Source organism: Motacilla alba, chromosome 3 (genome assembly GCF_015832195.1).
Source record: "Motacilla alba alba isolate MOTALB_02 chromosome 3, Motacilla_alba_V1.0_pri, whole genome shotgun sequence".
In the NCBI taxonomy this organism is placed as follows: Eukaryota; Metazoa; Chordata; class Aves; order Passeriformes; family Motacillidae; genus Motacilla; species Motacilla alba.
In genome coordinates this window covers 45,275,959-45,303,263 of record NC_052018.1, presented here as the reverse complement: position 1 = coordinate 45,303,263, position 27,305 = coordinate 45,275,959, and the positions used below count along the sequence as shown (strand labels likewise).

The following is a 27,305-nucleotide window of genomic DNA, read 5'->3' as shown; positions in this document are numbered from 1 at the left end:
GAGGGAACGCAGTGGTACTTTCTAGTTGATAAGCCTCATAGCAGCTGAAAACCAAGGGAGATAAAGGAAAATGTCCTGCTCTTGAATCAGCAACTGTTATGAAATCATTCTACTTGGACTAACGCATGTCCCCATCCCAAGGTTATCTCAGGTACTATCCTGATAGCCACCCCTTAGTACAACCACCTCTCACTGACTAAGAGGTATGACTAAAGCCACTCAAGTTCCACCTAAACATAAAGAAATAATATACAAATGAGTTAAGAATGGGGAGAAATGGGGGAAGACTCCATTGTAACTTCTGGGATCAGTCAACAAGCTGAATCTGTCTTCTCCCTCATAGGGACGCCTGCTGTGTAAGAAATGTGATCTCTGCATGCTGAATGATTGTCTCAGACCAGCTTTTATTGGGGACCAGAGCTTGTTAGTACACTGCTTTAAATTAGTATACTGCTTTGAATATACTTTTTGCAGTCTGATACTTTCACTGGCAAGTCTCAAACCTTAACCTTTCACAATTCTATTAATAAAGAGTCTGCAAACTGTTCATGTGAGTCCTCCAAGGGCACTGCCCTCTGCCCATAGTGGGTAAAGGAGCAGAAGGTTTCTCTGTTAGGTGTGTGATCCTGAAAAAGTCAGTGGAATAGATCCAGTGGGACTGCTTAGTGAAGGGTCCTATAATGGGACACAGACAGATGGGTTTGGCACAGGGGTCATGGCTTTCCTGGGGCTCTGACAGACTAATTAAACACAAAGGCATTGAGTAAATCTCCCCTTTTTTACATGGCAGCAAGGAACATATTTTCCTCTGCTTTCACATTGCTTAGCTCTAGAAAAGTCACACTTCTTTTGCAGGTGAGGAGGACAGGAGGAAGTCCAACAATTTAATATTCAAATGGCTTTTTGCTTTAAAAAGTAGGAAAAAATAGATACTCAAAGGACTGTTTTTACACATGGATAGACAAGTTAATCAACTGTCCCCTGTATTGCTCTGAATTTTTAATCTAAATTATTTCATTACAATTATTTACTACTTAGAAATGCTGTCAACCATTTAAAATTTTTGTTTGGTAAATGCATAAAAGTAGGACACTGAAAACAAGCTTATACACAATAATACACAGACACATCAGAGGATTAGTATATAAAAATCAAGAGATGAAAAACTGACCTGCTGCTTCTGGTATTTGTTTAGCAGAGCTAAAAATACAATGTAACATCTGGAGCATTCTGCTAAAGCTGCACAGAAGTCATGGTAGGTAGAAAGTTTGCTACAAAGAAAAAAAAAATATATATAAATGAACGAAAGGACTTTTTTCCATAAAACATTTATAGAAAGTCACTTTTGATTCTCAGAGCTATATTTTCCAACAAATGAAGTGAATGCCAATACTCTGACTTCTAGCAGAGGCATGTACAGTTATATAAGAGCACAACAGAAGCCTAGCTATCCTGGCACAGTGAATTACGGGAAGAAGCAAACATAAAGAGTTTCCCAACCTGCTTTGCCATATGGGCACAGTATGCTAACACCAGCACTTCTTAGTGCTAAAGGGGAGAACTGGAATTTCAAGATGATGTGGGAAGTCAAACAAGAGGAAATAAGGAGTCCCTTCCTAGTGTACATCCAGTAGAGCCCAGCAACAGCACTAAGAGAACACATCTCTCACCAGCAAATACAGACACTGTGCCTCCTTGCAGGCAAGATTTATCTCTGCACATTTCCTAACAGCTGCTCCAGTCCTGCACTGCTCACCTTGACCATTGCCAAAACAGAGAACTGGACATGCTTTGGTCACACCATAAAAATGCAAAAACAGAACAAGCTAGGATAATATCTTACTTCTTATGTAGTCAAAACCAGAAAAGATCTGTGCTGATGTTCAATTACAACTTATTACAGGAAGATTTACAGTCTTATTGAATGAATAATCTGATTAGATTGAACACATTCTCTACAAAGAAGCTGCCTAAAGTTGATTGAGAGATTAATAATTCTGTATTACTAGAAGACAAAATTCAAGTCTGAGCTTTTTACTGCATAGTGTATATATATATTTTTTTTGTGACTGCAATTTCCAGGAAGCTAATTAAATTGATTTTTATGGTTAATTTGTATTATTGGAGCATGTAGTTCTAATCTTGAGGAAAAAAACTGAAGCAGTAGGAAACTTTAGGTAAGGTAAGTTATTTTTTCTCCATATTGAATTCTATACCAAGTAAATGTCCTTGTTGGAATAACAGTGTAAGTATCAATTACACTTCATCACAAAGTCATTATCCCACTTTTCATGGCATTTTCCAATACAAGAAATGCTCCCTCCTCAGAAGTAAATATGCTCAAAGTGCTATAATCATTGCAAGAGCTCATTTTTAGGAACAAAACTAGAGAAAGATGTGAACATGGTAGCATGGAATTGGGGAAGCCATGCTTTACAGATAGCACAAACAGCAAAGGAGCAGATTTGCCTGGTTTCAGCTCTGTGGAGGAAGGAGTGACAGCCACTTATGTAGCCATTGTTCAAAGCACAACTCAACCTCATCCAGAAAGGAGAATGTGATGGATAATTTGGAGCACCTGAACAGGAGGAGAAGTCTGTAACAGAATCTCATTGAACACAGAGCCACAGGCAACATGACTCAATGCACTAACAAAGCAGCAATGGCAAATACTTCATCCAGCACATCATTCATAAATTGCACTTATAATCTCATTATTCCTGAAATTACCAACAGCCGATTTCACAACTGCTTCCAAATCCTTACATTGTTTGCAAGTTCATCTAGCACTGAATACTGCAAGCTGATGCTTGGTAACTGGAAGACTTTTGACTGAGAAACTATTCAGACAACAAACTGATCTTTGTGGTGACTAACTCACACTGATCTCCCTCTAAAAAGCACAACTTGGGAAGCAGCCATTGGCTGCTCATAAAACTGAGATTCTTTCAGCACTTCCATCTGCACACTCAAGCCCTGATCCCAGGGATTAATCTCCTCAAACACTCTGTAACAGCTCAAAACAATGAACACTGGTCACATTTTCCCTCTTGTGTATTTTATTTCACAATACACAGTTCCTTGTGTAATTTCTCTCATTATTTTTTTTTTTCAAACACGGCCTAAACTAGGATTAATAAATACCTAATAATTTATGCAGCTTTAAAATACAAGAAACAGTACTTTAAAAAACTCAATCAGAATCGGTGAGATCAAAGAATGGCACAATACAACAAAATATTTTTCATGGGGATGATGAATCCAAGTCTGTATGGCTACAATTAAACAATTCTGTAAGCATTAATAGAGACACAATTAACATACAATATCATTAAAAGCTACACAGAGCTCTTTAAAAAAAGAGTTCAATGTAAATCTTCCGATCTCAGCGCTTGGTCCTGCCTCCTTTGAAGAAGGGGGACCTGCCAGCACACGGAACTGTGCTCCCACGTACCTGAGGACGCTGACAATCCAGATGCACACGTCCTTGTCGCTGCTGCGCTGCTCCAGCGCCACGCAGAGCTCGGGGATGGCAGCGCTGGGGCTGAGCTGGCGCCGCGCCAGGGCGCAGTTGGCCAGGATCCGCAGAGTGGCTGCCAGCTGCGCACGGAGCGGATGAACGGCCATTAACCATCGCTGCTCGGGGCACAACTCGGTAAAACCCAGAGCTCACTTATATCTCACTTACAGCACCTCTAGCAGGCTGCGCGCCCCGTTAACATTCTGCAGTTAGGTATAAACCAGTAAATAACAACGGGAAATGTGTAGGCAGCGAGATGGTGTATTTGGGATAACTGCTGAAAATGTAAGATTGACACGGGTCTTTGCCTGCATGCAGCCTCCTTCTATGAGCGACACACGATCTTTCATATGCTTTAAAATCTTGCATGTACCAAGCCATGTACCAAGCGGAATTAGGTGAAATGCTGTGGATGGTTAAAGTAATTTTTTACATAATTCTTCAATAAATCTTAGTATTGCAAATTTATATTTAGATCTTGAAAATACTAATATATTTTGATGATAACTGCAAACCAAAATGAATTGATTTTAAAACACCATCAGATTTATTCAAATTTAAAAATTAAAAGTTAATAATGATAAAAGAAATCTACTGTTTGAACAATATAAAAATGAAAAGCTTAAGTGCCCAGGTCTATTTGAAGAAACCAAAATATTTTCAGATTTTACTGTTCTATTTCAAGGAGCTTAAAGCATAATCTAACTCTAGTAGATGTATAAATGCATCACCTATTGCATATTTTGAAATATTCTGGTTCTCTTCCAAGGCAAGAGTGTTCAAATTACAAGGTCAGACAGGCAATGACATTTAAGTTAATTTTGGTCTAATCCAGAATTTACTACAAAATGAATGTGAAGTCATTCAATCTTATGTGAATATGGGAATTCTTCAAAGTTTCCTTATTCAGAGTGAAGTTATTAACTTCAATTTGGTTTTGAATGTAGTCTGATAAGGCACAAAAACTATCTGTTCAAATTGTTTCTTATCACAAAAAACTCTGGAAATTAAGCATTTTATCACTAAATTGGACTGCTTATCCAATGACATGTAATTGCTAATTTTAAAGAAAAAACTCTTGACAAAGAGCAGGTTAAGATGTTGTGTTTCAGCTTCTGCACACAGGATTCTATGCATATTCTGTCCATTCTCCAGCAGCTTTCAAATTTGCTGTCCTACTTCAACCAATTTGACAGCAGAGTACAAATCTTCAACTACCCCATGATGGTCTCTCATGGAGCAACAGGAGATGCAACATGTCAAAATGGAGAAGAAAGGCACAGAGGGAAAAAATATGTGATAATGTAGTATGTGAATAGATTTAACTTCAGCACTACAAATGCAATTTCTACTATATTCATAATCCAGAGAATCTGAACCTACAGAAGCCATTTGCTTCACATCACTCATATTTTAAGAAGACACCTGGGGTTTTTTTATTATTTTAACTGAATAACTGAAAAAAAATTTCCAGATGCATATTCCTTCTCAAGTCATGATGCTTCACAAATCAACACAATACGGGAGATACATTTTAATAAATATATTCTGATCAAATACTTTGCTTTTCAAAAGTTTTGGTAGAAAAATTCTTGTCACATGGAATAGGGACAGGTAACTCTATTCAGTGCATACATGCAAGATGTTCAGAGTCAGCCTAGGATGATATTTTTTGAATTCTAGCTAAGCTTCAATTGACACAATAAAGGAAATTAAGGATAAGCCACATATTAAAATTGTTGTTCAAACTCAGACAAGAGCTTTCACTGCAGCAAAGAGACTTACATATTGGATAATGGAAAAAAAATCAATCTATGATGGTACAGAGGTCTCCAAAAAGAGAGTAAAATTTTTCAATGCTTGATACAGTTAGATGGTTCAAAATCCTCAAGCAGTAAATTCCATCAAGAGCAACCCTCAGACAAAGACAGGTTGGAAAGGAAAAGCAGTGCAAAATAACATATACACTTAAATGTGCAAGGAAACACCATTCAGCAGTTCGCAGAAGTATATATCCATAAAACACAGTTAATGTGCAACTGAAACTTGAAGAGTACAGTTTGGAAAATAATAGAAGCTAGCCAGACAGCAGCTGAATTCGAAAGATATTGTGATTGCTTCACAATAGCAGACCCTATGTTTCAGGGAGAAAGGCATAACTTATCTTTAGCAACCCCCACCAGTCCTCATCCTTATGTTGCCATATGAAAGATCAAATTCACCCAAACAGAAAATTTAACTGCTGACAAATGCTATTTTTAAAGGAGAAGACATTTAAGTGCTTCTCAATTAAGGATCAGGGAATACTTATTAAGTCTTGACAGTGACTCTTCAAAAATCTTAGCTTTTGAGTAAACATTACTGTATTTTGTATAAATATTAACAGACTGTTAGGTTAAGCAACATAAAATTAATCGAAGTTGATCCTGGTTTCCCTTATTAAGGGAAAAATATTACAAACATTTTTATTCTATTATTGTATGACTTCTGCAAAAAAAACATTGTGGAAGAATGAAGAAATCAGATAGGGACTTTATTCCCACAAAAAGGATCTAGCAAGATTATGTATAACACTGCCATCTGGTGATTGTGCAATTATATAGTTAAAGAATGAAGAGTTGGTTCCAAATAAATGGGATACTTCAGTTACCAAGGTTAAGAGATAGCAGAGCTTCCTTCAGAGACCACTGTGACTATTTAAAGAGATTTTCTCCTCCAATAAAGTTTGCTTTCTATAACTGAAGACATTATTTCTGTACATCACTGGCTATTTGAACTGTTGCTACAAGATGCAGTATGTCATGAAAACTGTATTCTGAAGACATCGATCACAGAAGAAACCTTCTTCAACCATCCCTAAAACAGAACTACTTGTTCTTCTGTCTATGATGACTGATCAATTAACTCACATAAAGTAAGTAGTGCACATGGATTTGTTGAAGGAACCAATATGAGAAAGTCACACAGGAATTCCATAGAAGTAGGAATCACTACTTTTCTCACAAGAGGAAGAAAACCGAAGTATCTGTACTATTATAGAAGAGAACACAAACAAGTGAAAGAGTAATCTCAGTAAGAGACAGCTGTCAGTACTGACTTCTCCAGAAAACACTCAAGAACTTCTTAGAAACAGCCAGTCTATTCAAATAGTACAAAGCAGTTTTGCTGCACTTCCATTTGTACTGAAAAAGCAGAGATATGAGGGATTTTTTTAAAGAAAGCATAAAGTACAATATTTTCCTTTTACACATTTGCAAACTGAATCCTTGATTAAAAAAAGCTAAATTTACCCACAGGCAAATAATGGAAGAAAAACAATCCTGCAAAGTTGTGAGAAATTTCAGACAGATAGTCAAAATCCTGAAAATAAACTGATTCATTATTTTTATTACTAAAACTAAAAAAATCAGACAAAAATAACCAATAGTAATGTGATGATGTAGGCTGTTTTCTCATATAATTTCAAGAAGTATAAAATCCTGTGCTTATAAATAGTAGAGAATTAAATAAATCTGGCATAATTAGCTGACAAACCTAGTGTAAATGCTACCTCAGAAAATTGTCCAATGTATTTTCCTATGAAGTACCTGAAAGTTTACAATTCAACCACTCACTAAACATTACATCAGTAATTTCCAAACAAATGCGAGGAGAATCTACCTGGCAAATCCTTTGTAAACTTTCCAAAACAATATCCATCCCACAGTGCTTCTAGAACACATGGGTTTAAAAAGTTTTAGGGACAAGGATCAGTTTTCAGAGCCACCACTTATCAAGGTGCTTTGTATGTGAAAACAGTTTTGAGCCTGCTGCCTTCAAAAAGTGTTTGCTTTTGCAACTACTTTTTCCTTATATTACAGTTCTTCAAAAACATTTTGTCAAAGAAACACAGCTGTATTTACCTACATATTTTTAAAATACATTATTCTTGCAATAAAAAGCCATTATTCTTGTAATGAAAAAGATTTTTGTAATCTCCTAGAGTATCGCGGAACCAGTTTGTATTTATTATTTCAGTTTCAAGAATTTAGACAGAGAACACATTTTTATCTGTTTACTACAGCATCCAGAATATTGTCAGCACAATAAAGTAGTAATGAGAAACTGGTTTATTAGGTATAAAAATATTTCTATTAACTTCAGAATTTCTAAAGCCTTTAAAACTGACTACACACAAACATCTGTGGTAATTACATTAGGTCTGAACAACTTCATTTAACTTCTTAAAAATAAGTCTATTGAAATATAGGTACAACTCTGTCAGTAGCACAGACAGAGTTAAGCTTAAGAGTTAAGAGTTAAGGTTAGCTTATCTCCTCTAATTAAATTTTAATTTGCCCTTGAAGTAAATACTTTTAGAAATAAAAGTAAATGCTAACCTGGACTAATAAGTGGCCCAACTTGGAGAAATATGTGTCATGTTCTTTTATGCTATTAATCTGCTTCATTAATTCCAGAAACATTTCAATAGCTCCTTTGCTGACCATTTTAAAACGGAGTACTTCCTTTTCAGACATGACTTTTATAGCTGCCATGCAATAAACGAGAGCTTCATGGTTTGTTTGTAGATCTTCATTCCACAGAACCTGCAACAAATAATCTAAAAGGAAAATCATCATTCAGAAAGTCTAATATTAAAATTTATATTTGATACAATCCAGTCATTAAAGAGATTAACAACTGGAAAACACCCTCAGATTGAACTTTTACATTTCTAATAAGTGGGCTAGAAAAATTGGATATTTGGACTGAAACCAAGAAACAATTATTGATGAATAAGAGAATGGACCTGACTTTTGTTCTCCTAGACTTCAAAGACCAGTGTAAGCTGTAAGCACACAGCAGGAAACATTGAAATTCTCAGTCAAGATTTGCAAAAGTGATTGCATGTGCCTGGAATTTTGTGTACTTCCCGCTACTTCCTTAAAAATCAAATGTCTTAAACCATCTCAAATGGAGCACTAAAAGGCACAGGGGCACATTCAACTCCCACATTTGAAATCTGTTCATAGTCTTCTTAGATTTACTTTTTATGTAAAAAAATTGAAGTTTTGTTTTGTGCAACCACTATCAGACATCTGAAATGTTAAAATTTGCAGTTAACACATGGCCAAGGTATCTTTTGCAGTCAAATTGAGACATTCTGAATTTAGTGGGGTATCTTAAACAAATGAGTAATCCTAAGCAACATTATACTTTTAAAACTTCTAGTAACTGATTCAAATAGATACTTATTTCTGCTTCCTATGTTCCATTCAGTTCCAGCTGAATAAAAACATTTTCCTATATCATTAAACTGAAGAGATTTAAAAATTTTTTTCTGTCTCAACTGAAGCTGTGGGAAATGGTGTGTGTGTATACATATATATATATATATATGAATGAATGAAGTACACACTCTAGGCTCTTGTCCGAACTCCACCCTCACTAATTAAATCACTTGGGTTGTGGCAATATGAGAACTCAGTTGCAGGTTCAAGGTCTTGAACAGTAGTTGTCTATTCTGGGATGAAGGATGAACTTATTTCTTCTACTGGAGCTGCTGCACTGCACATAAATAGTTCACAGGGACAGAAGAGGAAAAAGAAATAACTCAGTGACTGCAACAGGAATCTGGGCAGTTGTGATGACAGGACAGGGTCATGTCTTCTTCCAGGACAAGGTGGGTCCAAAGCACAAAGAGTGAATAAACAAATAAAACACCTACCAATGCTCTTTCCTTCACTAGTTTTTAAAATACAGGGAAAGAAGAGCAAGTGAAAGAAAAGTGAATGAGGATGGATATGAGAGAAAAATGCGACTTGTTCAAATGGTGTGTATGATGCTGATCTCTACAAAACTGCACTTTTCAGCATCCAAAGTCAACCCTGTTCTGTTTCCTGTGAGTCTTTCCTTACCACCTGAAAGGCATGTCTTCGTTTCTGACAACAATTGTGTACTAAATTTTAAGACCATGAATACTCTCAACTATTTAAGCAAATATACACACATGCCTTAACCAATACGTATGTAATATCTGCTTGCAAGATCAAGGCCTACATTAATAAAACATACTGAAGTTTTAATGAAAGGAATGACTTTCAATCAATACTGAGTATCATTTGCACACTTTCATTTTCCTCATATTTCTCATATTTGCAAGGGGTGGGGGGTGTGCATGACACAAACACTGTTACAAACACAAAAGATCTTAGAGCCATTGCTGACAGCTCTGCAAAACCATTGGCTCAATGTGAAGCAGCAGCTATAAAAAAATATAAAAAACCAGTGACTGTTCTCAAGATCCTCCCTGATGATGGCCAACACCACAGTCAGCATTATCTCATTTCTATAAAATTTGGTGCAGACACAGCTTGAATTCTGTGGATAGTTTTGTTCCATAAATCTCAAGAAGGACCCACTGGAGTTTGAGAAGGTACAGAGAAGGACTTATAAAACAACTGAATGACACAGTATCTGCTCAAAGAGCTAAGAGGCTGAGATGCCTCAGCCTTGAAAATGAGAAGACAGAGATATGTGATAGAACTGCCTTTTAAAAAATCTTGAAGGTGAAAGGTAAAATGACTGTACAAACTCTTATAAATCCTGCAAAACTACAAGCAGGAGGATAAAGAAAAATATATAGATTTAAAACAGCACAAAGAGAATTTCTGGAAATTGTTCTATGACATCATAGAGGGAGACAGAATCAGAAAATCCAAAAAGGCAAATGAATGAACAAATGACGTATAAACAGAAACTAAAAAGGGATTAGGCCGGGATGCACCATGCAATGTCCCTAATAAAATAGAACAGTTCTGGATGCTGGGGAAACAGATCACAGAAAACACACAGGTTCCTGTGCTCCCCCTAAACAGCATTCCCCATTCCCATTGCTATTTAGACACAGAATACTGGACTAGATCAACCATTAGTTTGACCTAGGCAGGCAATTTTTAGTCTGTGACTAAGTTAACTCTGAAAATGTCTTTTCAAAGATGAACAACTTTAACCATTGAATTTCAACATCTAACTTACAGACAAGAAAGAATACATACCCAATAATGTATCATTTTGAATGATGAAAAAATTTTTTTCGTTCCTACAAATTTTAAATGCTAGCTTGCAAACACTAAGAAGATTTTTTCCATCTACTTTCATCTGCAAAGAAATTAAAAGACATAAAATCACAACTAAAATCTGCATGTAAAAATGCACCTAACATTCTACAAGTTCAGATACCATGGCAAACTTGTATTCTCACAGAACTATTAAATTACAGCTGAAGTCCTAACAATACACCAAAACAAACTGAAGATGTATGCAGAATTAAAGGAAACTGAAATAACCCGAAACTCAAGTATTTAAAACTCTACTTAGTAAACTGTGCTGGCTTTAAAAGAACAGTTTTAAAATTTTAATGTATTAATATAAACAGGTAGTATATCAATAACTTGCAGTATTTTTTTCTACAATTCCCTTACAAAGAAATTCTGTATGGAAATCAGTGGTTTGGCATCTATGGCCCTACCACAAAGACCTCCAGTACAACAGGGCATGTCATAATGAAATTTACTCTCAGCTATGAGAAAACATGATCTTTCGATGAGAGACTGTGAAAGGGAAGTAAAGGTGGTAAAAATACAATGACATCTCTCTTCCCCTCCTCTACATTTCAAGGGCAATTTCTTCTAGGTGCATGCTTTTTGAAAAATTACACAGAAAAATGTCTGTAAAAGAACCCTTTTTTCTAATAAGCACCACTTAACATCTCTGTGGTATCTGAGTATGTAACTGTATCTTCTCAACAACATAACTTACACTACCTTATAGGAGACCATGACTCCCTCAACACACACACATTACTCAGATGCCTACAACACAATGTTAGTGTGGCAATCCTTTCACCAGTCCATACATGCTTTGTAGAACATGGACAAAGAAGTTCTGAAGCACAAAATTTAATTGAGAGTTTTAATCAGAAATATTAAAGCAAAAGATTATTTACATTCACTCACTTTCAAAAAAAACCCCTCCATTTTGGTATTTTCAGAACAAGATCAAGATATTATCAGAAACAAAGCTTCATTTCCATGTGTACATTTTATAATCATTAGGTTTTTTAAATCCCTGCATGTGTATCCCAGTTTAGAACACTGTATCTTTTCCATGCCTATACAATATTCCTGCCACCATAAACCAACTATTCTATTTTGTGCCCCTCCCGCCTCCCCCAGATGTAACTTCTCTGCAGAAAATAAGCTACAAGTGCTGATGTAGATGGATGGCAGACTAGTACCCCTGTGGTAGTAAACTGTACTTAGGAAAGGGTTAGTTTAGACACAGTTTACAAGTATGAAATGAAAAATTAAATGCAAGTTGTAATTCATGAGTTTGAGCTTCACATTCCACCAAAGAGCATTTCACAACACTTACAGCCAGAATAATCTTTGCCAGCTTCAGGGAAAGTGGATCTGAATCAATGTCTACAAGTTTATATAATGTCTTCAGAAGGGTGTTTCTTCTTTTAAATCTTTTTCCAAGCATATTTCCATCACCCAGTGCTTGATGGAGCTTGGTACAAGCTAGACAAAGGTGTTCTATATTGTCTTCTCCTTGAAGGGTGTAGGAAAGGAGAGAAAAATAAAAACTAATTATCAGTGCCACTTTATCCAGAGCATCTCAATACATGAAGACACAGAAGAACAAAATAAAGAACCGGTTGTGCAACAACAAAAATAAGACACCAAATAAATGTCTTCACATGATAACGTGATCCCCAGAAATAATTTTATTCTGCTTTGTCAAAAAAATGAGACTCGAGCTGAGAAATCATTGAGCCAAAATGATACCTACAGCTGAAATGAAACTCACCTTTGATGCTTAATAATCAGATTGACCAAATGTCTACCAGGAAACTGTGTCTCTGAAAACATTCTTTAAAGCACTCCACCAAACATTAGATGTGAAAAAGGGATCATTAAGAAGCATTTTTCTCCCCATATATGTAACTTTATACATCAAACCTTGCTGGTATAAAAAAAAAGTGAATGTAAAAACTCGCTAGAACTCTTCAATGTAGAGGTGCAAGACATATTTGAGCGGAATGCTGTCCTATTGACAAAAAAGTTATCTACTTCCTCACCCAAGTCCCTGAGACTCTGTTTAAAATATACAAAAATAAAACAGAATTGCAAAACCTGCATCTCAACACAATGGAATCATGTACATGTTTACTTTTCAGAGAAAAGGAGAAGTCTTGTCTGTTTTTAAAATTGAACAGTGAGATTTTTAAAAGATTTTCTTACATGTGCTTTTGTCCATAAGGTGACACAAAGCCCCATGTAAATCCACATGAACTGGCAGTATAAACTCTGCATTTACTCAGGGTGTACTTCACAGCTGAAATAAAGTCATATTCAAGGAGGCAAAGCACTTGTGATGAAACACATCTGAGGCCCCTACTCTGTAAGCAGATTCAAGGGCCAATCTCTCAGGCTGAGAAGTGCCTGGAAGCTCTCAATTTGCAATCATCACACTCAAGGAACAGCAATGACTATTTCATTTCTACTCCCATCATGACAGAAAATTTAACGAAATTTAGCATGATTCTAAATGCTCTGCTCCAGTAAGCTGTTAAACAGGAGTGGCAAGGAACCAAAACTGAAAGGTCTTACACTTCCTTTAATCAAAATTAACAACAAAAATTATTCATCTCTCATCCTATGGGGCATTTTAAAGCTTAACCTCCTGAGTATTGGAATGTAACAAAATTAATTACTTGTTCCTCTAGAAAAAGGACTTTAGGGGCTTTTTTTGTCATATTATAAACAACTCAGGCACATCATGTTCAGAAGAATTTAGGCAATAAATAAGTTCCAGGTTAACTTCTGATTTGTTTTTGCATGGAAAGACTTCTGCAAATATTTTTGCATGAGGAAGATGAAGAAAAAGGCTTCTCTACTAATATATGAAAAACTGAACGCAACCTAAGTTCATGTGCAGGGAATTAGCTAAAAGGTATGAAGCAAAAGACTGCACACAAAATTAAAAAACATTAAATTACCAACAGACCCACTCAAAGCACTTCAGTTATGGAATTCTAATATTCATGAGAATTATGCAGTAAATAGTCTAAAGAAAGCAATATATCACACAGCTGCAGGAGGAAATGATGCAATTCAGTTACAATTTGTGTTAACATTCAAGAAGTAGTAAAACTCAGGTCTTAAGGTATATGTAGTACTACATTCAATCAACTGGTGAGAAAGTATCATTAGATAATGTCATCTATTATTAGAAAAACTAAGCTATAATCAGGTTTTTATAAAAGCTAGAAAAACCCCAATACACAAACCAAATCAAGTGAAGACTGAGAAAAAGGGGCATGAAAACTGATTTTCCTTAGCTACATTCATGACAAGGGAAAGACATGATTTGATTTTACCTCTAAATTTTATTTTACTTACAAATAAAGAACATCTCACCATGCAAAACCATAACTCAGTGGCTGGTATTTGACAATCTTGGCATTAAGCAAGGAAAATGTGAAGTTACATAGCTGTTTTCAAATTTCACTGTTTTTTATGCTTCAGTGACAGATGTGGGAATGAGAATCCTTTTTTAAACAATTACATATATTGGGAATCATTTAGCACTCTACAGGTGTTTCATACTCATGAACATCTGCAAAACTATACAAAAGATGTTCTAATTTGTACCATGCTATCACAAACACTGCTAAAGATCTCTAGAACAGAACTACTTGTAAAAACAAATCTACTTTCTATATTCCCACTATTCAAATAAATACAGTGTCTACAGAAGGCAAAGGAACAACTTTTTCAATGCAAAATGGATTCCAGAGTTTAACCTTTCAAGCTATACTTAATTTACTCAATTTTGCTTCAGTATTCTGAGTCATTACATACTTTTCTGGCACACCTAACACTTTATTCATAAGCAGAAATTTTCATTAAGATTTCCTTAGTTTTTTAAATGGATTGAGACTTTTGGTACAGTCTATGGTTAAAGCAGTGATTCTGTGCAGTACTTATTCTTAAAATTATTAGCCCAACATTGACTGCTAAGCTGGAAGAACTATGCTGTCTAAAATAAGGTAATTTAATCAGACAAGATCTTCTCTAAAGCAGTTCTGGGGCTTTTTACAGGATCACAGAATGGGTAAGGTTGAAAATGACCTCTGAAAGTCATCTGGTACAAGGCCTGTGCTCAAGCAGGGCCACCTAGACTGCCCAGGCCAGTTTTACACTGTGAAGTCACTGAACATATGGAAGCAGAAAAGGCCACATACCTCAATCACTGTTATTATTTTGTAGTAAACAAAAATTAGTCCCATGGTTCCTGCAAGAAACAGTACAGAAAATACACCCTTTCAGAGCAGTGTTACCCACTTTTTTCCAGTTCACGCAGAATTGGTAGAATTCTTGTATGCCAAAAGAAATCTTCTTCTTCCCATTCATTTATTCTTGTTTCATCCTTTAAACCTTGAAAATACATTCAAAACAAAAGCACACATTCAGTGAAGGTTTCACTTTCTACAATAATAAATAACTACAAATACTTTATTCATTAGTCAGAAAAAAAATCCAAAAATGTCATGTTTTGCTATGCTATATTCTGGGTTGTTCTATGAATTGAAGATTTTCTTTCTATTTACATGTTCTCAAAAATGAAAATTTCAAACAAAACTAGATGGATAAGTGGTTTGATACGTAAAGCTGTATTGTAAAGCTTTTGTTTGCTGACATTAGTGTTTTATTTGATCACTGAATTGGAAGGTAGTGACTACTTAAACATCAAAGTTTCCTACTATTTCTCAGCTCTGTTTTCACGTGACAGCTTATTATTTGTTTAAAAAAATGCATACTACAGGCAATCCTCCAGGATTGTAGAATTTTATCTACTACATATGCATGATATTACACTAAGCTTGATTAACTCACTGGTCAGTAAGGGAAAAGTCCTGTTAGTTACTACACCCTGTTAGCAATTCTAACTACTTCATGCAATTAGTTTTGTGAACTTCATGACAAAACTTTTACAAAATGTATGTTTATTCCTATTCTTCATTGCATTCAGCCGTTTGTCACACAGCAACCTCTGAAATGAGTAATGAACTATAGATATGTGAAAGATATTTTGCCTCCAAAAAAACATATCAGAAATCTTGAAGACATCACTATCAGAAACCTTGTCCACTTCACAAAGAGAGTTTTTAAAAATACTTAAACTTTTTTATACTTGGCTTCAAAAAGAAAATACCAAAAAAATGTATCACAGACATCAAGGCAAAAACTGGTAGACCTAAAACCCATTGGACTACAATTTTTCTGGGAACAAGACTGGGAGCATGGATCTGTTTTCAGATTGGACAAGGAAGATGGCGAAAACACAGTTTATTAAAAAATTGAAATCAAGATTCACTTTCATATGGATGCAGTATCACTGGGAATTATTCTGACGTGCTGAACATCCTTTACACCTCCACCTAGTATTTTGTGAAGTGACAAAATTCTGGCCTTGACCATTGGGCCACCACAGATGGAGAGCCAGAGCTTCTGTGAAACTCAAGATGTAAAGGATCTAACAGTTGCTTACAAGGTGCATGTAGGCACGTGTTTGGAGTTCAAGACTGGGTTAAGCTCTTTATCTTGCAGGCAAGCAAAGTTGTTATTAAGACAGGGTCTGGTTTGTTCATTTGTTTTTGCTTTGAGTTTTTTTTAATAGGGAAATAGAAGTCACACAACTCTACTAAATAAGAAAGCCATTAAGACTGAACTATACACATTTCTTTAGGTCCTGGATTTGTGTGAAAATGTCTCCTGTTCTTCATTACTAGCTCTTGCATTTAAAGGACAATGTAAATTCCTAACACAGTATGAAAGAACACAAAAACTACTATACTACCTGAGAACACCAATAATAAGGGGTTTGCATCACAAGAACAGTATCTCAGACCTTAAAACAGTGACTGTGTACTGGCATTACTTGGAACAATAAAACAATTTAAAACTTCCTATTTTAAACTTGCTCTTTAGAAAATAACCAAAAGACTAGTTTTGGTCTGTAATAACTGTCTACCTACATCTTACACACAATTAATCTATCAGATAAACCTATTTCAAAAGATTATTTAAAAATGCTGCTATTTCATAAGTGATACTCTATATTTGATATATATATTATATATAAGTACATGTTATAAGCAAATATTATTATTCTTATTATTTTGCATGGCATTTTTATTTTCTATATCAAATGAGTTTACAGTCTTATTTAAATCGATGAGTAGCCTAATTAATAAAACACTATCAAGTGTTTGCAATGAAGTGAAAATTCTGCTCTGGATAATGTAAAAGTACAGCTGAAATGAGAACACTCCAGTAGTGTGCACACTTCCTTCCTGCCACAAAACCCACACATTGACTCAATTATTTCTTTTATTTTCTATCTGTAGCTACCTCTCCTAAACTGAAAGATGGAACTGACTTTTTAATTACACATATACTTAACTTCATTAGTCAAGAAATAGAAAACTTCAGGCATGCATTTGCAGATAGAGCCAACCTTCTCACTTTAAAAAAAATTACCAAATACATTTAATTTTCAGTTCAGAATGAAAAGAACAGATGCTTTTTTTGTACTATTCTGTCTCTCTGCTTGTCTCATATTCATCAGAAGAATATAGCAAACTGAAGGTCATAATGGCATAATTTTTCTTTTAAATAATTATACCTTATATCTAAATAAGGTGTATCTTACATCTAAATATAATTATCTCCTATACCTAAATAAAAAATAAGATAATCAGCTTTTACTAAACAGTATTAATCCTAGCAGGAAGAATGACCAGACAATACACGACTATAAAGTAAAGCAACATTACTAAATTGTATGTGTCTCAGTCCTGGGAAATTTTTTAAGCTGCTGACGAAAAGTTAGGGTACTAGCTATATTTAAAATATTGCAGAAGCTGTCCAGAACTTTCTAATAGAGCAAACCACAATTCAACAGAAAAAAAATACTCAAGGCAAAAGAATGCAGCAAGTTCAAGTTGGTTGCCTCCGTTTTTCATAGGTCTTAACCGCTGCTTTGCATTCTGGTCAAAAAAAAAATCACTAATCAGTCTACAGTTATTGGTTGCTGTTTTTAGCATCTAAATACAAGAGCCTTAGCAACACTGAGCTTTGAAAAGCTGAGTACTGCCTGACTTATAATGTTTAGCCTTTTCACTGAATACTGAGTGGCCACGAATCGATCAATATTAAAACAGTCTACCTCCTCTCTAAAATGTCAAAGCATAAACACAACTCATACCAGAAAATAGAAAAAATTTGTAAATGAACACTCCACCCAGAATCCCATTGTAGAGAAGAAAGGATGGAGAATTCCTAGTGCTATCCCCCTCTCTTTACTGTGGGATAAAATGAAGTATGCACAAGCTAAGGAAGCTACATAATGTTAAGAAAAGTAGACTTAAAAAGAAACAATCCTAAAAACACCCTTTATATTTTCAGTAACACCAATAAAATAGCACAAACGAATTAAAAGGCTTGTAAGCGTACTAACTTGCATGACATGGTAAATACTCTCTGCTCCTCACAAAGAAATAAGAGCAGAGCACAGTACAGCTTTTGCCAGAATGATCTGGAATAACAGAATTTCTCATTTCTAGGAAAATAGTAACAAAGCACAACAATAGCACAGTAGAAACTTCAGGTTTCCATACCAGACTCTCAAATACGTACTTGTGATGAATGAAATGTGCCAGCTTAGAGGAAATATTATTAAAATCTGTCACGCAAAATTAGCAAAATGCATCCCTACACAGCAATCCAAATTCTGTTTCTTCAGATAATACAGGCTGGCATAATTTTATTAGTTTCTGTGCAACTGTGACAGATTACAAAAAGTGATGGGCAAATGAGGTATTAATGGATTGGCAAATTCTTAAGCCTAGATATGGGAAAAGCAAGATAGAAAATACCAACAGATATTTAGAGTGAAGATCTCTTGAACAGTGTTTCTCTTCACTAAGAACAGTAAGAAAACCCAATATATCTAGAAAATAAAAAAATATTGTTCAGCGAATAATAAAGAACAATACTGACAAATCACAAGAATTACATTATTTCTATTTGACTGCATTTCACATTTTTTGAATGGAGATTGAACTCCCTTGTACCTGTTACTCTTCTCTTCTGGCCTGAAGTCCTCAGCTGTGACAACTTTTTGCCAGGTTCTTCCATCTGGTCACTAAATGATGCAGTATTAACACACAAAAGCATTATCAGAAAACTGTGCTCAAAATGCTTGTTCTTTCAAATGCATTGAGTTGTGCACATTAATAAATAATTGGAAAAGATGATGTTATTTTACTTAGTAAGTTAGCTGTTCATTAAAAGTTACATGTAAATACAGCCTCCTCCTGTATGTATTACAGAAAGCTCCTTCAGAAATACTGACATTTTCACACCACAAGAGGTCACCATTATGGAACACAAAAACTAAGCATTTCTGCTTGATCAATAAAATGAAAGATGAACCAAACTAAACTCTGAAAGAGACAATTTCTGTTTTTCCATCAGCTTCATTCAATAAATATAAAACTCAACGACCTTAAAACTGTTAGTTCATCCATTCATAAGGACAGTATTTTTTTCCGTCAGGATTAACACTTTTATAATATTTAATGCGAAGATCTTTCAAAGAAACAAACACCTGAGTAACCTTTAAAGTATATACTAGAATTTCTGTGTCTGCCAGTGAATTATTGCTAACTGTGTAGTAGTCACTCGTTCTGTCAGGACAACAACAAGTAGGTTGTCATTACTATTGTTTTACAAAGTAATGCCATAATTACTGCTGATTTTATGATTTTATGGTCTTGCTGATTTTATTTCTTGGACAGAGGAAACTACTACATACATCTACAGTAAATTTATTTATTTATTTATTCTGTTTGCCTTGCTACACACTCAAGCAGCACTGATCTAAAAGAAATATACAAGATGTAGACTCTCTGCTGTCAAACTGGAATCCTTTCTCCTGTACTGAAGAGGAAAGTTTTAATCTATTTTTTCTAGTCTCAGTGTATATTTAATTTAACACTTCTTATTCCATTTAAAGTTCATGTACCAATACAACCTAACCTCCTGAACTCTGTTCTAAAGATGACAGCAGTCTGTTAGCAATGTTATTTCAATTTTTTTAAACAGGTAATCTAGTTACTCTAAGGCTTGAAATTAAACTGGGAGTTTAAGTAGTTTGTTGGATTGGTGCCTAAATCCTGTCTGTCAGTCCAGACAGAAGATGTAAGTCATCCTATCAACAGATGGAGACAGAATAAAAGACAAAGCTCTTGTAAGATCAGTTCCCTGCAAAAGGGACTGGATAGCTCACCGTGATCAGTGAGATATTTCCCAAGCAATGACATTACAGAGGACCAGTTGCTTCATTATGGCTAACAGTGAATAATGCTTTATTTTTACAGCATGAGGATTTAAGTGCCCCAAAATCCAAATGCTTACACAAACTATCTTGAAATTATTTCAGCTCATATGTAGCAATTTCTACTCCTCTGGGGAAGCAATACTTTTATAAAGTAAAAATACAAGTGCTTGCCTCTCTAAAATTGTCTGACATCTCTAAGAAAGAATGAGCTTAGAGCACACATTACAGACAGTTCAATGTATTGGTAGAAACAAAAATTTGATTCCATTTCTGTAAATGCCTTGTCCTACAAACTTTAAAAGTCTCAGAAATGTTTCTACAAGTTTCAGCCATGTCTGAAATCAAGACTACAACTTGAAAGGACACTGAATAAGCAAGAGAACAACTTCAAGTCACCTTATATTAAACACAGCTATATTCAGAAATCAGTACCTTCAGAATTGTGTGTAGGTGTGATGGTACTACATGCCTATATGAATACTGATGTTTGAATTCGCTTTCCTCAGATAAATAGTTTTGTAACTATATCCTGTCTGTGCCTCTTCCCTGAAAATGTAAATCCAGGATGAATCCAAGAAACTCAACAAAGAAAATACTATGAGTTTTGTTGAAAGCAAAAGCAGATTAATATAAAAAGCCACTGAAGCAAAAGATGAGTTAATTTACCAGAGAGAAACACCACTTGTGTGAGATGCAGAGTAAGACCATGTAAATTGTGCACAAAAAGAAATTGGGCCGGAATCTGTTGTTTTGTAAACACCAGTATCAACACCAGTATCACCAGTTTAGAGACTTAAATTAGTAGGAAAGCAAATTGTTCTGTGAACACCAGCAGTACAACCATCTATGCTTTTAGGAAACATGCTCATAAGTCACTCGAACTTCCATTATTTTCAGAAAATTAATACACTGAATACTTATAAAAATGGGAATGGTTCATGGGCAGGCTTATCTTTAGGGAATATGTACAATTTAGGAATTCTGTCAGAGATTATAAAATCCCTTGATGTGTCTTTACCACTCTGCCAACTTCATTTTAATTACAGACTTTTGGTTTGTTATCTGTACATTTTCATTTAGGATTGAAATTTAAATAGGAGAATCTTATTAAGAACAATGCAGTTAAAATATAATCAACCTATTATAAAAAATAAGTCACCTACTATTGAAGGGAACTGGCTTGTCAAGAGAGTGGTTGCCTTGGAAACAAAGTCAATTGGCAGAAATCTGATCGTCTGATAAGGGCCTCATCAAGAAATCAACTGACAGAGGCTCGGATGATTTACAGAAGAAAAGGAACTTGGCAACTGGATCATTTTTGTCCTTCTCATATAAAAGAAATCATAGTAGCCTCAATGAAGAACACTGCTTTCTTGAATGTACACAGAGTGTGAGGACTTCCAAAAGGAAAGTGAGCCAGTACTGGAGTAGTGTGGTGCGATGGGTTGACCTTGGACAGATGTCAGCTGCCGAATGACACCGCTCTTTTCACCCCCCAATTCCCCCCCCAGCAGGACCAAGGATAGAAACAAGACAGAGAAAAACCCATGGGCCAAGACAAAAACAGTTTAATAAAGCAAAAGCAAAGGCCACTTGCAGAAGCAAAGAAAAACAAAAGATTTATGCTCAACTTCCCACCAGTAGGCAATGTCCAGCCACTTCCAAGGAAGTAGGGCTTGAGTATGCAGTGATTGCTCTGGAGGACAAACCTCACAATAATAAATGCTCCCTCACTTCCTCTGTCTTAACTTTCATTGCTGAGCAGACATCATAGATTATGGAATCCCTTTGGTCAGTCTTGTCTAGCTGTCCTGGTTATGTCCCCTCAAAACATCTTGCCCACCCCGAGCCTACTGGTGACAGGCTGAAGTTGGAGAGACAGCGCTGATGCTGTGGAGCGCTGCTCAGCAGGAGCCAGCTGCTGGTGTGTTATCAACAACACCCTTCATTGCAAAGCACAGCACTGTGAAGGCTGCTCCAGTGAAAATCAACTTCGCCTCAGCCAGACCCAATACACGTTCAGTATTTTCCCCTGGCAAAAGAATGGATAATTAAGTGAAAGCTGCATTTATTAAGCAATTCTGCATGTTTAGAAATTTACTTGCTCGTTCTTGCCATGAGCCTCTTGTTAATAGTAAACCTGCAAACTCTCACCCTCCCATGGTATTCCAGGGAAAACTACATATCTATGAACTATATCCCAGAGGCAAAGAATTGAACTAATAATCTCCAAAGAAGCTGCACGTACCAGCAAGGTTTGAATCACAAATGTGAAAGTAAGATCCTAATGAAGGAATAGCACTTGGACTCCTTCCTCATACTGCACTTTAAACATCTGAGAATCTGACTACCTCCCTATCTGCTAAACAGAGTCTGGCAATGGCCTTGAATTTTGCCTCACACTGTCTCACAGATTTAGACCCTTAGCATCACCGCTGCTACAGTTTTGGCCCAGTAAAGGTGATATTTTCCTTGACAAATGCCTGAGCACAGAGTACAGATAAGCAGAGGTAGGGACATTCCCAGACACTACCTTGTGTGTATTAAAAATAGTTTCATTGTATTGATATAACCTAATACACTGCACGTAGCCACCAAGCCAGAGACTGACTCCTTTGCTAATTTTTTTTAAAATATTGGTAGTGATGTATGATTGGTACCCCTGATTTAGTTACCAGTTAAGAGGAACATATGGTCTAATACTAACAAGTTAATGCTTCTCTACAGAATTGTATCTATCAAGCACCTGTGGTCAGCGAGGTAGCAAAGCTCAACTAAAATAAAAAGAGAACATGGCCATCTTTTCTGAATTCTGGACAATTTCTGAATTGTCCAGCTTCAAGGCATTCCCTCTTGACATTACCCTCTCCTCACAATATATATCCTTACAGCTTTGGGAGGCAAACTAGACAACAAAGTGGGGGAAGAACAGAGAAGCACAGTAACTGAGATGTGTCATAAAGAATGAAGAATATACAGGCTACTTTTCAAAGAGAAGAGCAGGAATAAAAGGGAATGAGAAAAAGATGAGGGCAGTGGGGATGGAAAATGTCATAAGCACCATAGTATCTCCTTCTGCAAGTGCCAAGGCCTCACACAACTTTGCTCATCCAGATGTTATGAGCCTCTCCTTTTGCACCCGTGTAAACTGCATGTATAAACTCTCTGATAGAGACAGGAATTGGGACTATCCCATGTAAACCAGAACCTGAACAAGTTCTTAAGAAGGCAGAGAGCTACTAACACACAGACCGTGCATAGCATGCCCTGAGTAAATACTTTAAGGAAGCCCCAGACTGTAGACATGATCTGATGTCTGGAGAGAGATTTCTTTTCCATTTTTAAACATGCCATTTTTATTAAGCCAAAGAACTCTAATTACAAGCACACAATTTCTACACATCTGTAACTGCAGAGCCCTTTCTATTCCTATAGAACCACCATTCTTCTCCTTAAGTTACATCCTCAGAAGCAAATCTAAGCTCCAGATAGTTTGTTTAACCTTAGAGCCCTTTTATATTTGGTCTTCATTTTGATAAGGTAAACAAACATTTTTTCTTCCATTTTCCCCTCATAGTCATTCCGTTTCTCCCCACTGTATTTTCCTTCATTACATCCCCTTCAGCTCCCACAAAATTCCTTTTTCTAGTTTATTTAAAATGCAAAAATATAACTAAATTTTTACAAATTTTATTTTGCATCCATGATATATCAATGTTTTCAGGTCTGCAAAAGTCTAGGAGAGCAATTACTAACTTTTCACAAAGCTCTAAAAACAGTGTAGGCACTGCAGTACATGCAGACTGTTTATACATAAATACAAGCACTGAACATCTGATTTTACCAACATACATTGTGTGCATTGGAAAGCCAGACATGGTGTATCTACACACAAAAATCAAGACATTTCACTAAGTGTTAGGAAGAATAGATTTTAAGCAATGCTAAGCAGATCTTGGGGGCCTGTTCAGGCAAGCCAGATGTATCAAAATCACTACTAGGCACAAAGGTGTTCTTCCAGACTGCATCAGAGTTTGGTTCCCTTGACTGTGGATAATCCTTAAACAGACAGGCCATTTAGAAAGAATGTTATTTGAGATGTTAAGTCACCTGTATATTCAGAGTGTGACTACACATTTACACTGTAATCTGGGTTTATTTTCATTCCTAGCACTGTCCAGGATGGCATGCCTTATATTGATAAGGATCATTTGGCTATTTAAGCAGCTGAGCACTTTTCTTTCAACTCAAGATTCACAATTCTATATGGACTACAAAGGGAAAAGCTGCAAGGAGGTGTTGTGGAATTACATACAACCAATAAAAAGAACCATCACAGGTAAATAGTTTTTCTTGTTTTGAGTGCTTGCCATGGGGGAGAAGAGCTCTTGTCCCACAATCAGTGATGGTGTTACAATGCACCCTCCCTCCAGGTATTGAATGATCTCGATAAGAACCCCTGCCAAGCCTTCTCTTCTCCACGATAAACGGTTCCAGACCTCTAAGCCTTTCCTTATACAAAGGATTCCTTCACATTTTAGTAGCTGGATTCCCCCCAGTCACCTTCAATATCTCTATTGCACTGGGAAGCCTGGAGCTGGTCCCAGCAGCCCAGGTGTAGTGGAGGTTTTCAAGACACAAATGAACAGCATGCTAGATAATCTCATCTACTCTCCTTTCCACAAGATTGGGCCAGATGATCTTCTGAGGTCTCTGCCATCCTGAGCTGTTCTATGAACTTGGTGTATGCCAGGACCTCCGGGTCTTCTTCTGCCAAACTACCTCTCAGCTGGATCGCTCCCAGTATATAATACTGCCCGGGGTTGTTCCTGCCCAGGTGCAAGACTTTGCATTTGTCTTTGTTAAACTGCATCATGTTCCTGTCAAACCATTTCTCCAGCCTACTGCGGCTCCTCTGGACAACTCTCTGGTGTACCAGCCAAAGGGTTGTTCATCTACTGACTGCCAGTTAGCACTTCTTAAAAAATTATTCAGAACTGTGGTCTCATGACCAGCCTGCAAGATCTCTTGGCAGGAGCACTGTGGAGCACTGTGCAAAGACAGGTAGGGCTCCAGATCAAGTTTATCAGGGCACAGCCAAACTCAGCAGCTTTGTTTCGAAAAGAATAACAGCGGCTCCAGGGGAAGTTAAAGGAGCTACAGGTGATCCTGGGAATTAGGGCACTAAGGACAATGAAGTCAACCCTGAGTCAGCAGAAAGGGACAAAGTGGTGCAAGGGCCCCAAGGCAAAGAAGGGGAGGAGTCAGATGCAGAGCTGCAGCAAGTGAGAGAAACTGCAATGGATCTTCTCAGATCAGGTTCATTTACACAATACATTTAGGAGCCACTGCTTCAGAAAACAATACCCTGCTACCATGATTCCTCCACCATAAGCATTTAGTGATCAAGAAACAAGAATTCTAACTCTAAACCAACATTACTGATGTTAACAACAAGACATTACCCTGTAGACTTTGAAAGGAAGTATAAACAACATTCAAGTATTTTTGCCAAAGCAACTAGTAGGAAGTGGTTTTAGCTTTTGGCAAAATGAGAAAAAGTAGTATTTAGTTTTGTCATTTACTCTCACAGAAATTAATTTTTCCACATACCAATTAACATTTGCATTTCTCATTAATCCCTTTATTCCAATTTCATTATACTATCCAGATATTCCATGTTGCCAGAAGGACATCAGAATTAGTTTCTGGTATTGTCTTTCATTATTTGAATAGTAGGGAATATGTTTTTTATTACAAACCAACTGATTCCTTCCTGACCCATAACTTAGCACTCGAAAAGCATCCTATCTATCCTTTTAGACAAAGAATTGACCTTCACTGAGCCACTAAAGAGAATCTGTCCCTATTTTGCTCAGCTACCAGAGAATCTTGCATTCTGTGATGTCATCTGAGGGACAAACAAGACAGATAAACACAATCTGGAAATAAGCCTTAAAGAAAAAAAAACAAACAGTATAACAGCTCAATTTTTAAAGACTATTTTCTTTTTCAAAAAAAAACAATGGAGACAAAATTACTGGCAGACAGCTAAAAGAGATATAAAATAAAGTATTAAACCAATTACACACAATTTGAGTCAGCAGTTTTATTTCTCTCCACAAAACTTCTCAAAAGCATGAAAATAATTAAAAGCTGGTTAATACAGATGTCCTGAAATTATTTCAGGAACTGCAGAGGATTATAAGGAACATCATAAGAAGAGAGAAAAACAAAGGGAGTGAAAACTATAATCAAGTGTATAACTGATACCACTGATATGAGAAAATGTAACTAGTAGAAAGACAACATAATTTGTAAAAATATATTGACAAATAGACCAACTCTCTGAGTCATCCTAAAGATGAGTAAATAACAATCCTGTAAACAAAATCATGGGAATAGCTCACTCATTTCTTATGACAACTCCAACGATAAAAAATACAGCTTTTCTTATTTATACAGGCGGTTGATGGAGAACCTCATGCACATGTTAAACAGTATGTCTTAAAATAATAACCAAGGTTCATGAAAAACCTTTATCCTTTTTATTCTTCACAGTCTTTGCATATTATGTCTAATATTGAAAATATTAACAGTATCTATTTGTGGCAGAGTATCTTTAAGCAACCAGACAACTGACAGTCTAATTCTAACCATAAAAAATATCTAAAACATTAGCCTAAATATATTTGAGTCTGAAAATCACACCCTCATCATCTTCCTTAATCTTTAATAAACACTGCATTTCTAAACAGAAAATAAATTCAAATCCATCGTTACTACAGGTCTACCTAGACTGAACTGACATTTCTTCTCTACCCTTTGCATGGTATATTTTCCCATTGCAGAATTGCAATTCAATTGGTATTAAGGACTCTCAAGACCTAGATCTCCCAGATTTGGAGACCAATTACATTGGCCTGAAACTTAGTGCTAGACTGGAAAGACTCTTTAGAGCACAGGGTAAAAATGAACCTAAACTCCACTATCTCTTTTGTGCGCTAAGAGACTGGAGATGAAAGTTACCTCTTACCCTTGTCTTTACAAGTCTGTTACAAGTTCTGAAACAAAGAATTCTTTCTCAGTGCTCTCTCAGTATCCCTTAACCTTATACCAAACCAGGCACCTTCTTGAAAGGGTAGGTGTCACAATCTGGAAAACATTGTAGAAAGCTCCACCTATGAAGGATTTCCCACCACTCAATTGTTTCTTTCTGAAATCAGTGGTCCAAAGAGCCCCTGGAACTGAGGCAGAAATAGATAAAGATTAGTTGGGAGCAGGTGATTTCCTGTTTCCCTGTCCTTATGAGAATTCCAAAAGTTGACAA

General features: G+C 36.1%; 1 protein-coding gene across 5 annotated transcripts in view; it reads right to left on the bottom strand.

Annotated features, from left to right (window-relative positions):
* The window catches only part of ARMC2 (armadillo repeat containing 2), a 69,308-nt gene that overhangs the window by 30,294 nt on the left and 11,709 nt on the right, over positions 1-27,305 (bottom strand). For 4 of the 5 annotated variants that reach the window (XM_038133231.1, XM_038133234.1, XM_038133233.1 and 1 more), the window contains 7 exons: positions 18,708-18,778; positions 14,914-15,006; positions 11,936-12,114; positions 10,558-10,660; positions 7,900-8,120; positions 3,455-3,600; positions 1,172-1,271 (listed from right to left, as the gene is read on the bottom strand). In XM_038133231.1, coding sequence (XP_037989159.1) covers positions 1,172-1,271; positions 3,455-3,600; positions 7,900-8,120; positions 10,558-10,660; positions 11,936-12,114; positions 14,914-15,006; positions 18,708-18,778 — 913 coding nt within the window. The remainder of the gene's footprint in view (positions 1-1,171; positions 1,272-3,454; positions 3,601-7,899; positions 8,121-10,557; positions 10,661-11,935; positions 12,115-14,913; positions 15,007-18,707; positions 18,779-27,305) is intronic. The other variant, XM_038133235.1, reaches the window with a different exon arrangement.